This window comes from Cupressus sempervirens, chromosome 2 (assembly GCF_028749045.1).
Source record: "Cupressus sempervirens isolate cs-2001-9-10 chromosome 2, ASM2874904v1, whole genome shotgun sequence".
Taxonomy (NCBI): Eukaryota; Viridiplantae; Streptophyta; class Pinopsida; order Cupressales; family Cupressaceae; genus Cupressus; species Cupressus sempervirens.
Genome location: NC_143119.1, coordinates 421,600,301 through 421,616,870, shown reverse-complemented (window position 1 = coordinate 421,616,870; position 16,570 = coordinate 421,600,301). Strand labels below are relative to the sequence as shown.

The following is a 16,570-nucleotide window of genomic DNA, read 5'->3' as shown; positions in this document are numbered from 1 at the left end:
ATTGGAAATGTCATGGTTGTGATTAAGAAAAGAATAGTTCATATCATAGTTTGCAAACTCGGACTCGGAGAGTACTCGGCAAGCCCAAAATTTTCAACTCGAAAAAAACTCGGCATATACTTGACAAAAACTCGGGGAAAACTCGGCAACTCAAAAAGTACTAAAATTTAAAATCTCTTAAAGAAACATATATTTTTTGTAGAATACAATTACAAATTGTATTGAATCAGTAATTGAGATTTCAATAGAGAAAATGCATTGTCTTATAGCACTAAAATGATGTGAAAAGTGCATCTAATCCAATGTTTTACCCTCATCAATATTTTTACCTACATTTTTTTAACATCTATAAATACGCGAGAGTTAAACTTGAGAGTACTCGCCCAGCTAAAAAACTTGAGAGTACTCGGCAACTCTGAGATTACTCGGAGAGTTTGCAAACTGTGGTTCATATTATTGAGTGGTACACCATTTGTGTCAATTCCCTGGAAGAGGAGTCTTGAAATGCCTTGGAAGAAAAAGAAGCAACTATTCCAAATGAAATCATATTAAAACATACCATAGAGAAAGAAGAAGAGAGAGAAGCATGTAGACAAAATATGACCACTAGAAAAAGTCTAAGGGAATGTAGCCCCCATCTACAAATATTCTTATAAAAGATCACCCTTTTTATACTACCGGAGCTGAGCCAAAAGCTAAAACTCAAACACCCATTATACACAAATGAAAGGGACCATTGGAACCTTCATTTCAAAATGAGAGTTGGGACCAAAGTAACGAGAATTGGAAACGGATCGGAATCAACAAGGCCGAATCGAATCACGAATCGGTTATGAATCAGCAAATTTTTAAAACCCTTTAAATTTAGAGATTTTAACAATTTAAAACTTATTTCATGCACCCTTTATTGAATATAACCTATAACATCATCAAATAGAAGTTAAAGCTTTACATACATAAACATGGAACATAAATGATAAATCCATCATATACGTAACTATGTTACATGTAAAAGGTAAATTGTAGGCTAGCTGAAATAAATAGAAATCATATGATATTAATGATTCAAATCATAGAATGTATGTAAGATGAAGATCCATAAGACATCAAATCATAAATGTATGTAAAAATCTAAGATGAAGAACCATGAAACCTATGTCTATCAGTATCAATATCTGTAAATAAAATGAAAAAAAAAGGCTCCAGCTCAAGCCTCATCATCATCCTCAAGCTCGGTCCCAGCCTCAGCCTCAGCCTCTGAGTATCTAGTCTGCCTACTAGAAATCCGTCTAAGGTAGGTCCTAGAGGACTGCCAATCCATATCCCCCCCATGTAAGATGGGCTGACGAACAACATCACTACGGCTTATGTTTGTGTGTGCGCATGTGTTGTCTACCAGTGCCTGAACGTGCTCTAGCTACCTCCTCTACCATAGCCACAGCCTCAGCCTCTATACCCACCTAGTCAACCCACTCATGGTCTTCCTCAGTGAAGACTGGATCCACAGCCTCTGTGAGCCACTTTGATTCTAGATCAATCTCCTCCAGAATGATCGGAGAGGACTCAATGCCCAAAATCTGTCTGATCCTAAGACAAAGGTTGTAATGAACAAAGACAAGATCATTCAACCTCCGCACAGTCAACCTATTTCTCCTCTTGGAGTGGATGTGCTCAAACATGGACCAACTATGCTCACATCCAGAATCGTTGCTTGGCTGACTCAGAATACAGATGGCAATTTTTTGAAGTTTTCGGGTTGTAGGCCCAAACATTTGCCACCATCTATCTGAAATAAGGGAAAACAAAAATAATTAGTCTCATTTACAACTTGAAAACTACATAATCAACACTTAAAATGCACAACTTATAAGTAATAAACTTTAGATTCATGACTATATTATTTAATTTTTACCTAATTGTATTGTTGTCCGAGCATCTATGGCCATCCTGCTAGAGAAAACAGGCCCTTCTTTATTATTGAACTTGTCAAGCTCAATGGTTGCAACTACGCTATCCTCATCACTACTCGACCTCTAGATCAATGTATATAAGTTGATGAGAACCTCCTCATCCGCCTTGAAGTCAGGACGGAAATGAAATGCCAGATTCAAAAAGTAAGTTGCTACATGGAGGGGTTGGTGGAGCTGATTCTACCATCTCCTATCAATGATATCCCAAATAGGGGCATACTTCTCCTGCACTCTTTCATACTGGGCTCTAATGGTCTTCTTGGCCCTATCCATGCCCTTATATATGTAGCCCATAGAGGGCTTCTCCCCATCAGCAGTTCGTAGGAGAGATACAAGGGGCTCAGTGACCTACATATAAAGTAAAAAAAAATTGAGTCAAAACTTAAATATAAAATAATATATCTTAAAGTAAAACTAAATCATTAAACAATTAAACATTAAATATCAAATACTAAATGTTAAATTGCAATAAATTTACCTTAACGATTTTTTTAGTAGGTTTCCAAAAACCATCATTGTCAAAGATGCAATTCACAGCATCTACCCCTACAGTGGTCATAGCATAGGAAGATGAAATCCACTCCCGCCCAACAAACATGCTCCTCAAATCGTCCCTTGATGTCAACAAGGACTATAGTGTGAAAAAATTTGAGGCAAACCTCATGATGCCTGGACGAGCTAACTCCTTGCCTCTTGTGTACTTCCTCATTGTGCTAAGGACAAATGAATGATTATAAATAAACTTGCATATATTTTTAGCCCTTTCGGCACATGATTTGACACACTCAAGCTTGCCAATTTCCTCCAACAAGAGGTCAATGCAGTGTGCCGCATAAAGGGACCAAAATATGGTGGGGTGCCTCTCCATCAAAAGTTTACCTACAACATTTTTAAGTTAATTAGAAATTAAAACATGTTAGAACTTAGGAAACTTAGAATTAGAAAAAGTTCAAAATTCATATAAATTTTTTTTCAACACTTGAAAGTTAAAAGTTTACCTGTAGCAACATAACTTGTTGCATTATCCGTCACCACTTGCACCACATGTTCCCTCACCTCTGCTATGACTTCCTCAATAACCTCACATAAGTATGTGGCATTTTTTATATGAGCGGAAGCAACAATGGATTTGAAGAACATGGTATGTCCTACAAAACAATGAATTATAATGGATCATCAATAAATTAGCAATCAACAAATCAAAATTCAAAATATTCAATCACAATTCACAGTTATGTATGTAGGAAAGTAGAATGGTCAATCACCTCCACAGGAAACAAGAAAATTGAAGAGTGTTCTATTTATCCTATTTGTCCAACCATCAGTCATGATGGTGCAACCCTTTTCGATCCACTCCTTTTGGTGCTCCTCAAGCTCAACTTTCATATCCTCTACCATTTCATCCAAGAGGTATCCACTCAACTCAACCTCAATTGGGGCTTTAAACCCTGGACCACAAATAGCAACTGCATCTATCATGCCCTATTACAAATAGATTATGATTAGAAATTTAGATGTCAAATCATTATGTAAGCTTGTAAAGTGAATCTATGATTAATCAATGAATCATAAAACAAGTAGATATAATTAAAGTTTTACTTTAAGTTTAACCTTAAAGAAAAAAAAGAAAAAAGAATCAATTGCCTGGCTGCAACAAATGGAATGTTGCAAAAGTACCAAAATTTGCAAATCTCTTTTTTGGTAGCATCATGAATCTCCTTATTCAAACCCATGCCCTCAAGCGTGGGTTGTGAGCCAAGAATAGTGCGAGGCACAAAGTAACTATCCATTCTATTTTTCTAAACTCTAGGCTGCAATGGGTTGGAGTTGGACTCAATCTCAGTATAAGACCAACTAGCACTAGCACTCGCATAAGCACTAGAACTAAGACGAAAAGGAGGCCTAGAAGAACCCTCTCCAACACAACCTACGGATGTGGAAGCTGATTCAGATGCAAATGCGGCTATAGGAGCATGGGAGCCAATAGCCCTTAACCCTTCAAGTTGCATTTTCTTATTCAGTTTCTCCTATTCATATTTTCCTAATGCTAGTAAACAAGTGCATTTTGCCTCAACAGTTTGTTGAGTGCAACCTGTAATATCATGTCCAAGTATACCAACAATGTGGTATTTGAATCTATAAATACCACTAGAATTTATTTCTTTATAAAACATACATTTTGTTTGAAATTTGTTTCTTTCAGGAAACTCTTCGGTATATTTCCAACATTCATCTTTTTTACCCGTTGTGGAAAATGAAAACAAAGGCTACTGCAATAAGAAAATTCAAGTAAAATATCAAAGTTTGAAACTAATAAACAAAAACTACAAAACAATAAACCCTAGTTTGCAATTTGGTAAAACTAAAAAACATTCAAGATCTGCAAATGAAAACTAAAAAAATTTAACAAAAATGCATAATACACTAACATGCAAAAAAAAGAATCAGCACTTACCTCTTGCAAATGAGTTGAGTGTTGCTATTGACTCCTTAATGCTCCCAATGCAATTTATGACCTCCCCAGATGGACTTCTTATCTTTTTGGTGCTCTTCCTTCTTGCTAATTGGAAACATATGCTTTTTCTTTTCTCTTCTTCTCTCTCACTTTTCCTCTCTTCTACTCATGCTTAACAATTAGAAGGCCCTTTAAGGTTAAAACAAAGAGGAAAGGCCAAAATGAAAACAATTAAAACATGTGTTTTATTAAAAAATTAAGTCCACTTTATGGCCTACTGCGTGGCCGATTCATGGAGCCGATTCAGGCAGTTTTTTCCACGAATCGGCAATTCAAGCGATCCAGGGAAAAAATCGGCCGATTCAATTCACGACTCATGAAAAATTGCCCAGGTTGAATCGAATCACCAAACCAACAATTCAAGCGATCTCATGACGATTCTCAGAACTTTGATTGGGACATTGTTGACATTGGTATAGCAAAATGCATGTATGCAAATGGGTTGCCTTTTGATGTTGTTTGTTCCCCGTGTTGGAAGATGTTGAAAAGTATCAATGAAGCTCCATGAGGGTATGAGGGCCTCTATTATGAAAAAATATGCATTGGCTTATTGGAAAAAGAAGGTTGAGGATGCATTGAAGCCTGTAAAAGATGAGCAATTTATTGCTGATATTTTCATCTCTGCCATTGAGATGGTGTGACCTACAAATATTGTCCAAGTCATAACGGATGATGCAAATAATTGTGGAGCTGCTATAGTGATATCAGCATATCTTTTGGACACGTGTGGTCCACTCACGCAATCTTATGCTACAAATGATTGGGGACAAAATTGTTTGGATCAAAGAGGTATATGCAGAGGCTGAGGACATCCAAATGTTCCTCACAAATCACCACGACTCGAGTTTTTTAGATAATTCTCACATTTGGAGCTATTGAAGGTAAGTGAACTTGAACTTGAAATAGTAATTCAATTAAAAAAAATAAAATTAGTATCTTGCATTTTCTGATTATCATAATTTGATTATGTAATGTGCATTCTTTTTTGAAGTTTGTCTCTATTTAACTCTATGTCTTTTGCTCTAATTTCTATTATAGATTGTTGAGACCCATTTTCAATCAAACCTAATTTTCTTGAGATGACTTGTGAAAGTGGCACTTTTCAATATGGTGATCAAACAATAATTGGTGTATATGGAGATAAAGTGTCACATCCTCATTTTAAGATAGAATTTTAATAATAATTAGATAATACAATGTTATTAAATAAATAATGATAATAACTTTATATTACAACTAATACTAAAATATAAAAAATAGGAAATAATATTTATTTAGTCTATATTATCAATGAAATAATATTTAGTATGATATTTTAAATAATTAAAAAATAATAAAATTTCAATGAATAAATAAAGAAATAAAATTAAATACAAGAGACAATATTGTAAAAAGTATGTTAACTTTGTAAATAGAATTTAATAACAAATAATAATAAACACAAGTAAGTAAGTGAATAAATAATATAACATAGAATAATATAAATTAACTAAATCTAATGAAAAGTCAAAAGATGTTTAACAAATAAACATTACTCCTTAAAATTAAGCTATAAAATGAAGGCAAGTTTATTCTAGAGAAGGGGAAAAGGAAGAGAATATAGGAGTTCAAAAAGAAAAAGTGGAAGAGGAAAGTAATATGAAGAAAATAAAGAAGTGACTTTCTGAAAAGGTATCAATGATATTGAAAGGATGTGAATCTTTGAAAGAGTCATAATTATGAATAGTTGTGATTCTTCAAAAATATTGTGATTATAAGTATTGGGAATTTTTCAAAGAATTTTAGCTATGAAGTGTTGTGACTTTTCAAAGGATTTGTATTATGAAAGGTTGTGACTCTTAGACAAGACGAAACAAAAAAGTATATTTTATCCTTTCATTATAATTAAAAAAGAAAGAGTTTTAGAAAGTAAATATAGAGGTGAGATAATTTAGAAGGAATAATTCATTGAAAGGCTAAGGATAGAGCCACATGGACCAAGAAAAAGATATGGTATGTTTATGGATTATATTTGTTTAATTATGTTTATGAATTTATTTATATTAATGAATCATACTTGTGGATAATATTGTGTTAGCTAATGGGGTTAACACCATGGAGATTAATGAGACTCGAAGCATGGGGTATGCGAAATGTTAAGATCTCCATCTGACCACCATGGCCAAGTATCAATGGATTATGTCCATGTGCCAGAATATTCTAATGATGCCAACATATGCATATGTGATTGGCCTTGGATAGAGGATGTCCCATCCAAGAAGAATCTTAACGGATGCACTCCCAAGAAGATGAGGAGATAGCTATGAGCTAGGAAGCCTGATCTGGAGATATCTTTAAGATTGGGGTAAAATTAGAGGGTAGAATAACATAATTAGTTGCATTATTGTTGTGATTCTAACCATTATTTTACAAGTATTACCTGTCCAAACTAACAATAATAGTGGAGGCATTACATAAAGTTGCACTGAGAAGGCAAAGAATATTAATTAACTCATGGTAGGAACGCGTGAAGTATTTCCTTCGCTTCACTAAGCTCATTATGAGAATGCTTTGCTACACTAACATGAATAGGCCTTGCCTTGGAGAGTGTGATGAGTCATGCTGGCTCAATCTCCAATCACTCTGACAATTGACAGGATTTTTATTGTTTTGTAATTGTTTGAAAATATAAACTTCATGGAATTTTATAAAATGAAACACAAAACATGAACTCACTAAGATAATTGCAAATTCACCAATGAGGGCAGCTTTATTTGATTGATCGGTAATAACATGCAACTTCATTTGCATTTGAAAACAAGAAAGGGAAATTTGTAGCAAACATAAGGAACCTAGAACCAGATGCAGCCTCAATTGCCTCGTAAATCACCTTACAATGTTGAAAGTCTGCTAGCATTCCAATTAAAAGGTGAATTGAAACACCAAGGTGTTGTGCAATCAGACCTAAGAGCCAAATGCCATACCTAGGAGGCTCATGTGGGTTATAAATGTGAGTCGGCTGTTTCAAAGACTCCGTTAACTCTATCTAAATTTTGTGATTCCCGCAAATTACAATTCTCTAAACTTATGCTTCAATCTGGTTCAAAAAAATCCTTATAACTATGAAATTAAAGCACAATTATGGCTCTTGGATGAATCCATCTAGATATGCAAGATTCAATGGGTCTTTCACCACTTCAATCTACAGGAACGTTGGAGAATTGTCACCCTCCAATCTAGAAGAATTGCAGAAACACTTGTCTCTTCACAATTTCCAAGAACAATTGCAAAACCAAATCAAAGCTCATGTCATAATCAAATCAATTTCCTTGAGGAGGCTTTTATAATATTCTCAACTTGGTTCATTTTTTACATTGGTTTTTCCAATTAAAAATATTTGCTTTTTCATCTTATGGCATTGACCTTGATTTATATCATTAAATGGACCCCTTTTTAAAAGAAGACATTTTATTCCATTAATTACATATCTTGGCACCATTCACTTTATCATTTTGTAACTGGCTTTATATTAAATTAATAAACTTCACCTTTTATAATAATTTAATAATCATGAACTTGTGCCATTAATTCCAATCACTAAGTCCACAAGAGATCAGGGGAACCACTGCAAGTACCATGACCAAGTACCCTACCAAAAATAACAATTGCGCATATATGACTTCCTTGAATAACAACACAAGCCAAAGATGTCAAATCTCAACACTGCAACATAACATGTCCAGGCACTCTACTAAAGATAGAAATATTCTCTCCCGAAATAAACAATTACTACAAATAGCAAGTGTGCCAAAATGAACCAAACAAAGAACAATCCTACACACTCCTATCCTTCGGAATCGGAATTTGCCTCTGATTCTGCCAACTGAGACCCTCTTCCGAACTAACTTAGCCTATGAGGGTCAATGATAGGCTAAACCAAACCACAACCCACAATAAGCTAAAATAAGAGCATTACAGAGAGGTGTATTGTATTGTCCCCTTTTTCATGACTGTCATCTTTTAGAGGATTTTCCTATTTCCTAACCCTCATTGGCTAATGGACTTGTTCAAAGGATCTAGTTGGCAAGGTTGGAGGCCAATCCCCACTCCAAAGGTCAAGGATATTCGGGATTGCTCTTTATTTGAGATGGATCGACACACTTACTTTTTATAATAAGTGTCTATTTTGGGTAAGTTATAGTTTATATCTTTAGCAGGACAATTGGACAAGTTTCTATTAGTATAGAGTTGTGTTGTCATTAACAGAGCTTCTAGTTTGGGACTTAATATTTATAGTAAGTCAATTATACCTAGTTGCTATTTTACGAGGGCACTTGGACTGGCCTTAGTTGCAATAATGGCCTTTGGCACATTTGTTTGGATTAGGTATTCATGGTTTTACAAATTACAGAAAATCAAAGCTTGATAGCAATGGACCCTTATTACTTTTAGTAAGTCACCTTGGTTAGCAATGAATGTCATGGGCTACCTCTAGGTGAAGTCAAAATTGATTTGCTATGATTCATGATGAAGTTATAATATTATAATTATTATTAAAGTTATACTTCAATAATATTTTGTTATTAAGTATAAAGAATGGCGAATTTGCAAAGCTCTGGTTTAGCTGCATGCATGGGGGCAAGGGTTTCTTGCCCTCAACCAAAATCTTCATGTTCTTCTCGCCTTGGCCTTTCATCACCGCCTACAAATGGCACCCATAAAGGCATAGATGATTGCTAAGTTCAAAGATTGTGCTGCAATGATGTCATTTTTGAAAAAGGAGACTCCTCTCTCTCTGTCACCCCAAAATCTACCTATAGCAGTAGGATCTCAACAAGCTCCGAGGTCTTCGGCAGTGATTGGGTCCTCTGGCGGTAAGGGCTCCTCCCAAGCTATCGTCCTGTATCCTGAATTGGGCCTGCCTACAGCTTCACAAAAATGCCATTTGGGGGTGGTGGGACCTCTATTGTCAGCTCCCCATTTTTCTAAAGTGGCGACTAATGCGATCATGTGGGTAGTAATCCAAAGCTTGTTGCCGATTATGGATCCAAGCAAGGGACTGTTGAGCTTGGAAGCATGGGTCTATGCTACAGACCCATTCACAATAATTTTAAAAATGTGTAGGGCTTTAGCACTAGACGTGGTTAGCAGAAAGGAAGTTTGTGCCAATATCCAACAATGAGATCTCAATGGTTTTAGATGAGGTAACAAATGAGGAACTTGCACATAATCTTGCAATTTTTTTCTAAAATGGGATTAATTGGACATCTTTGAGGCTTCTAGCCTAGTTTACAACGACACAACTAGATATCTAAAACCTAGGAGCCTTTCTCACTAGTTGAGTTCAAATTTACCCTACAGCAAAAGGATTTTTCACTATGATTTTTGAAAAGATTCAAGAAAGGAATATGATTTTGAGTAATTAGGTTTGGTGTTGGGATGAGAAATATGTGCTAATGTTGAAGTCGTAGTTCCTTGACTTCTACCCAAGTTCATTAGTGTTTGACAAAATTCCAATATGGGTAAGGCTTCCAAATCTCCCTCTTCATCTTTGGTTTAATTCTGGTCTTGAAGCCATTGGGGGAACGTTGCGTAATTTTTTGATGATTGATGTAAATTAATCAAACATGTATCATTCTACATTGGCTCATGTGAAAATCAAAATCAAGACATCTAATGGTTGTTGTGTACAAAAATTAGATTATGAAGGTATTTCCTTTAGATTAGAATTTTTTTTCAAACTGGTCATATGGCTGTGAAATGTGACAAAGTAAAATCACAAAAGGAGGCCTCTTGATGGAAAGATGCTGCCCAACAACACTATACAGTTGGGGAAAAAGGGGAGATTCAAAAGTTTTTTTCACGGGTTGTTATGGGGGAGAAAAAAGAGTTGTTTGGTGCTGCTTTCCAAGAGGTGCAACTTGCTCCTCACAGCCAACCAATCATGTTGATGGGGGCAAACAAGGATTCAGACTTGGGCATAGGTGTTGGCATTCCTGGAGGGAATGAAAAGTGGAAGCCATTGGGGTTGCAAGTGTCTAAGGAGGCAAATGATAAGGCTGATCATCCCCTATTGGATGTAGCAAAGGCTGAAGATCATGAGCAATGTCCTGACAAAAAATCTGTTGGTTGGGAGTCTGAAGCAGCCCAGGTTGAAGATAGCTGGCAAACAGTGAAAAGGAAGAAGGTGAGGATGCCAAAGGGTGCATTGTTTGAAATGATCCTCTGATCCCATTCAAAGGCACGAAATAGAGCTTTGTTTCATTTGTATGTGTTTTGATGTAACTTGTGGTCTATTATTGGATCCTTTTGGCTTAATCAAAATATGAAATGAATATAATAAAGTTATAATATAAAGTCACTTTAAGTTAATCCAACTTGTTCGAGAGCTGATCTATAAGAAGGAATTGAAGTAAAGAATCTTTTATCCCACATCGCAAAAAGTACAAGCATTCACCCAATAAAAAGCTATTTAAGCAAGGCCATCATTACATTTGAGCCATATATGAGAATATTTGAAAGTCATTTTCTCTGGTTTCTAGAAATCGGTGACTGATTTCTAAGGACCAAACCTTAGGAAGCTGAAAGTTGGATGCAAACCTGGACCTTCTAAATGGAGTGGACTTATATCAGAATCTTATTGGCTCCTAATTTGATAGGATTTAAAATACCTTATGAAAATGCAAGAAATACCTAGGAGTTAGCTAAAAACCATAGTGGGTATTTAGAACAAATCAATAGGACCAGCTATTAAGACCTTTCAGTCTTCTTCCATTTGAATTCTGCAAGATTTAGGCGGGTTTACCTTGGAATTTATTACTTTTCTCCTCAACAGCAATATACAAACATAAATTCCAGCATAACAGACAGATTTGTCTCTAACTCTTCTAATTCATGGACTGTAAAAGGGATGGAAAACAACTAACTCTTCAAACCCTAAGACTCCAAGAATCAAGTACAAGCTTACTTTTCAAATCTACGAACAATAAGGATTTAAAAGATTTGATTTAAAGATTTTACACCATATAGCTTATCCCTATTCCACAACTTGGCATATGACAAGTGCTTTATCCATTAGGCTATTTACTCACAAGATTTGATACAACACCAGATCTATCTTCCCACTTTGTGAAGAAAAACTGACTACTCGATCTTAAATTTCATTCTTATCAAAATCTTTCCATGAAACCCTCAATTCATTTAATCCACGTCAAGCATTTACACAATCAATTTGATTATCAGCAAGACATGAGAAAGAGATAATTCTAAATGAATCACAACTGAGAGTTCAATAAACTTGGTTATCAAACCTCAGAAAATTGAAAGCACCACAAACAAGAGACAAAATCCAGATTGAGTCACCAATATGTGTGCACTTTGTATTATCTTGTTTAAGAATATACAATTCAGTATCAATTTCATGAGAAAATCTCAAAATAGACTCAACACTTCCTACTTTTTGTTTTCATTAAAGAAATCCTGGATAACAATATACAGTAATGGACCGACCATAAAATGAGAGAATACATTCATTTAAGAAAATCTCGAACCCTTCTCTAGCCTTGAGAACTCACTTATATAAGCGAGTTGCAACAAGCTTCAGGCTTAGAGAGAAAAGACATTTATATTCTAACAAAGGACAAAACATAGTTCAACAAGAGACAAGATGTCACCATCAACAAGTTCACGGGACATTAGCCACCTTAAAAAGAAACATATCTAGCATTTTTCATGATTTGAAAGCAGCTCCATAATTTGTCACATAGGTATACCCATGGTAGATGAACCACAAAAGTAAGGAATCCTATTTTGATAATTGTTTCCTTCTCCTTTGATAATCCTTACCCATATGTAGACTAACTGTCCTTTGTCTCTAGTTGGATCGAGGTTCCTTCAATTTCACCTTGATCGGACTCACAAATTGCCACCTGTACATTCCATCTTTGTCTCTTTTGCAAGTGATGGGGCCAATTCTATTTCTTCTTGTTGTACTTGTTTTTCTGCCTCCACTTGTGGGTCTCTCTCTATTCAGCCACACATTATCAACCATTCATCAAAAACAGAATCACTTGGCCAATCAAAATCAACAATCTCCTTCTCCCTCATCATAATATTCTTCCACATTTTTTGTAACCTTTTAAAAATCAAAGAATATTTGGACATTTGTGATCTCTTCAACTGTTCTTGCAAACAAGTTATTATCCTCCTTATTTATTATATCATTCATTCGTGGGCCCAAGGCCGCCTTCAATTCATTTCCCCGTACTTATTTAGGCTTAAAGTAAGTAGTTCTATTGATAACATGAGGGAAAAGATCAAAATTCTTACTGGCATACCTAGAGAAACATCCTTTTACCTTTCTCTACAATGTTTCTCTTTTTATATCAAAATCCAATAAACCAATTGTCTAATCATATGTTTTTCCAATCAAGGTGATGGAGCCCAAAAAAATTTGACCCTCATTAGGGCCTCCATGAAGGAGACGAAGAAGATGAAAACAAATGCATGACCTGCATAATCATTTTTTAAATCAGAGAAAACATTCACGAGTGATATTATGATTAAGTAACTAGCATGAAGGTAGTGTCATCATCTATGGTCGTGATTTGAAATGCTAAAGAGGAAAGGTTACTGTTACTATCAGCATTAATATAAAAATAAAAGGGTATCAGTGAATGGAGAGACAACATGTCAACATATTATCAAGTTCTACTAAAGCACATCATGTATAAGGAGGTCATCGATATCCACTATTGTATTAATTTAGTACAAAAAAAAGCTGGATGCTAATGATTGGCATTATCATGAACAGCCAAAAAGGCAATGATATTGTCTTGGGAAGTTAAGTATGGAATATCATGGAACAACATTATATTACAGTTGTACAGATCAGCCAGCATACCAATCAGAGTCTCATATATCAGATTCAAAATAGCTACAGCTGAAGACAATATTTACAACATTTACTTCATCTGTTCTTATTTACAAAAAGAATATGAATATTTAACTTGATATATATTCGTACCATGATTCCATTATGCTGAAGTACACCAAATATTACAAGTTTGGAAGCATCTGTAATATGAAAAAGAAACCACAGGTATATTGAACAGTGAATAGTTGATACAAAAATCAGATGAAGACAATACACATATGTGTAGAGGCTAAAGAAATCACACAGAAAATGAAGGTTCATGCATTGTCTTGTGGAAATTTTTTGGGAAGAAGTATTAGACTGCTATAAGATGGGAAGACAAAGCTCTGTATTTGGGAGAAGCGATATATTTATACTTCTTGTGTGGAGACATAGAAGTGAGGATTCTAATATAGAACAACGTGGAGATTTCCAAGAACTTTGGAAAACCAAATATCTCACCTCGAGCATTCCAAGTTGTACAGGATGAAGCTTCAGACTTATATATGAAAGGACAATAGACATCCACGTTGACAGTGAATACAGCTTCAAACTCCTGGCCTCAAGTCTCATGTACCCTGATGTGAACCGCTTCATAATTTTCAAATTTGTGAAATGAAGGCCTTTCTGGAAGAAGCTACGTAGACATACAAGGATTTCAGACGTTATTCAAGCAACAGCAAGAATATATAAAGAGACTTCATGCTTGCCAAGTTTTCATTGCGGCTTGTTTTCCTTCCGTGAGAAGCAACATGAATCTTGAGTCAATCACCATCAAAAAAATGTTTCAAGGTTTGTTACATAATAAAGTCTAATGTTTTTATAAATCTGTTGCAGGTCTTACGCAATTGCATAAAGAGGAGAAGACGTCATACAAATTCCTATGCAAACCACACTGAAGGATATTATTATTGAAGGCATCAAAAATCCTATATCAAATATGAAATGTATCTGCATGACAATCAGCACCGATAGAGAGTACACGCTTGGAAGAATCAACATGGCATAAATAACATTCCTGACTATGCATGTTGGTTCAAATTTGGCAATTCTCGAATGCCGTCAAAGTCCATGGTTAATGCCAAAGTTACAGAGATGTCAATTATATTAAATCAAAATTACATTACGAAGTTATACATTTGGTTATTTGTTACAAAAAGGTGTGGTGCTTGGAAAAGCAACCGATGCCTTTTGGCCCCTTATAAATATATGATAAAAAACATAATTCATATTCATATTAGAAATTTTACATATCCTATGCACAATTTGATATATTATATTCTTTCATTGGTAAAGGAATGAGCGATTGAACAAAGCTCATGGATTTGAATTATTGGGTGAATTTTATGTGGTCCAGAGAGATTCGCAGTAGATAGATCCTCTGTAAGGAGTGTCTTTATTGCGATTTTATTTCCGGCATAATTATTTATTTTAAATTTTGGAGCTGAAACATTATTAAGTTGTCCTTTATAATTATTTTTTAAATTCTATAAATGTTTTAATGGTCGGACAAGTGGATTGGGTCATTATTGCATTTTAAACTTGATAAACATAAATATTCTGAAATATTTAATTATTTCTGTATTTATGTCTAGTTTGTCTCCATATCACAGGAATTGAAGTGCATCCTAGAATAGTTTAAAATTACATTCATATAATTGATCTGTCATGTCTGGATTATTAATTTGTTTATAGTTTAAGTACATTGAACTTTATAAAGTTGAATGTTTCAACTTAAAATATTAACTATGTTTGCCCATTTAATTAAGCACTGGTCTTTATTTTACTCTTGATTCATAATCCATATGCTGGCAATTATTTCATATCTTTCCCTCTGAAGAATTAATATATTCATTTGTTGCATTAATCTGTACTTATTTAAAAATGTTCATTTATTAATTCATAAATTGCAAGTTTGAGGTTTTCCATAATTCTTGCCATCTGGAAAACTTTCGTTGTATTTGTGTTCTAACCAATCTGCTTTAAGCATCTTGGATTTAAGGTTGTTGTCTAGGATTAGGTACACCCGCCTTGGTTTTGTAGAGTCAAAAGTGCAGGGGATTTGGATCGCATCGATCAATCCTGTCAAGTTGGCAATAACTGGTTGGATATCCCAGCATCGAGTTGGCAAGACTCATAGGATCCCAATCTGTGGTTTTGGGAGCCAACACAAGGTACTAGTATTTTCTTTATCAATTATATTGACACACAAGCTGATTACCTCCTTTTCTCTACCAATTCATTTATCCAAAATCTGCCTTAGCACAACCTCATTCTTATTAACAGCAACCCACATGTCCACTAGTTTAGACATTCTAAAGTGAAAAAGTGCCCGATCAACTAGATCCACTAGAAATAGAAGTATATATTTGATTTTATCCTCGTATATTTGTAACACTTCTAATTGTGCAACCTTGAGCTTGGCTTTTTCTTCTTCCAGTTCTTCTTGAGTAATAGCTTTTGGATGCAATGGGGTCTCTAGTATCTCAACAATTGGACTAGTCATAGGTGGAGGTGCAGGTGATGATGCAATCATTTTTTGAGAAGACTCCCCTATCTCCAAATGTTTGATTTGTTGCCTTTCATGAGTGGCAAGCCTTCTTTCAATCTCCATTCTTTTCTTTCTTTCTTCATTGCAGGCGGCCAAAACCTCTTCATATCTAGCATGCGGCTCATTAGTCCTTTTTGTTTCTTTTCTTGTTGTTGCCAATGCAAAATCTGTTGTTTCTTTATTCATGAGAGCAGCTTCTTCATTTGAAGTTTCTTCCACTCTTCTCACAATCAAACTACACATTAAATCAGAGTCATATTTTTCCATAGACTGGGATTTATTCATTCTCTGCAATGACCACAAAACTAATGCAACATGGTCTTCACTGTATTTGATTCCCTTGGATGCTTGTTTGGCCTCTTCTTTTGTTTTGAACATGGTATTTGTTTCCTTTCTAACCACGTCAAATACCATGGTTTGGAAGAATTTGTACTCCAGCTTCTTTTATCATTATTCTCCCTTCCTCTAGAATAATCTTAAAAAAATCTTGCATCATTTTTGTATTAACCTCATCTCTGATAACAAAGTCCTCCTTATTCAATTGCTCTGTTTGTCTTTTATTTCATCTTTCCTCAAAATTTTGAAATGTTTGATCTCCAAAGAAATTGGATCAAAGATCTAGACTTAATGAAACTATCATC

General features: G+C 34.9%; 2 protein-coding genes across 2 annotated transcripts in view; both read right to left on the bottom strand.

Moving 5' to 3' along the window:
• LOC149572888 (DUF1997 family protein, putative (DUF1997)) overlaps nt 1–16,570 on the bottom strand; it is a 145,477-nt gene that overhangs the window by 106,036 nt on the left and 22,871 nt on the right. The gene's annotated exons all lie outside the window — the stretch shown is intronic.
• LOC149572889 (uncharacterized) lies at nt 1,913–3,467 on the bottom strand. Its single transcript, XM_089813994.1, has 4 exons — nt 3,236–3,467; nt 2,969–3,118; nt 2,449–2,849; nt 1,913–2,318 (listed from the first exon to the last, which is right to left on the bottom strand). The coding sequence occupies exons 1-3, from the start codon at nt 3,447–3,449 to the stop codon at nt 2,602–2,604; spliced, it is 612 nt and encodes a 203-aa protein (XP_089670120.1). The 5' UTR covers nt 3,450–3,467; the 3' UTR covers nt 1,913–2,318; nt 2,449–2,601.

What these genes read in the sequence shown, in the direction of transcription:
- LOC149572889 (XM_089813994.1), bottom strand. Translation starts at nt 3,449, where the DNA reads ATGATAGATGCAGTTGCTATTTGTGGTCCAGGGTTTAAAGCCCCAATT. An exon ending in TTTTCTTGTTTCCTGTGGAG is followed by an intron (nt 3,119 to 3,235) that starts GTGATTGACCAT and finishes ATTGTTTTGTAG; the next exon opens with GACATACCATGTTCTTCAAA. An exon ending in AACAAGTTATGTTGCTACAG is followed by an intron (nt 2,850 to 2,968) that starts GTAAACTTTTAA and finishes AAAATGTTGTAG; the next exon opens with GTAAACTTTTGATGGAGAGG.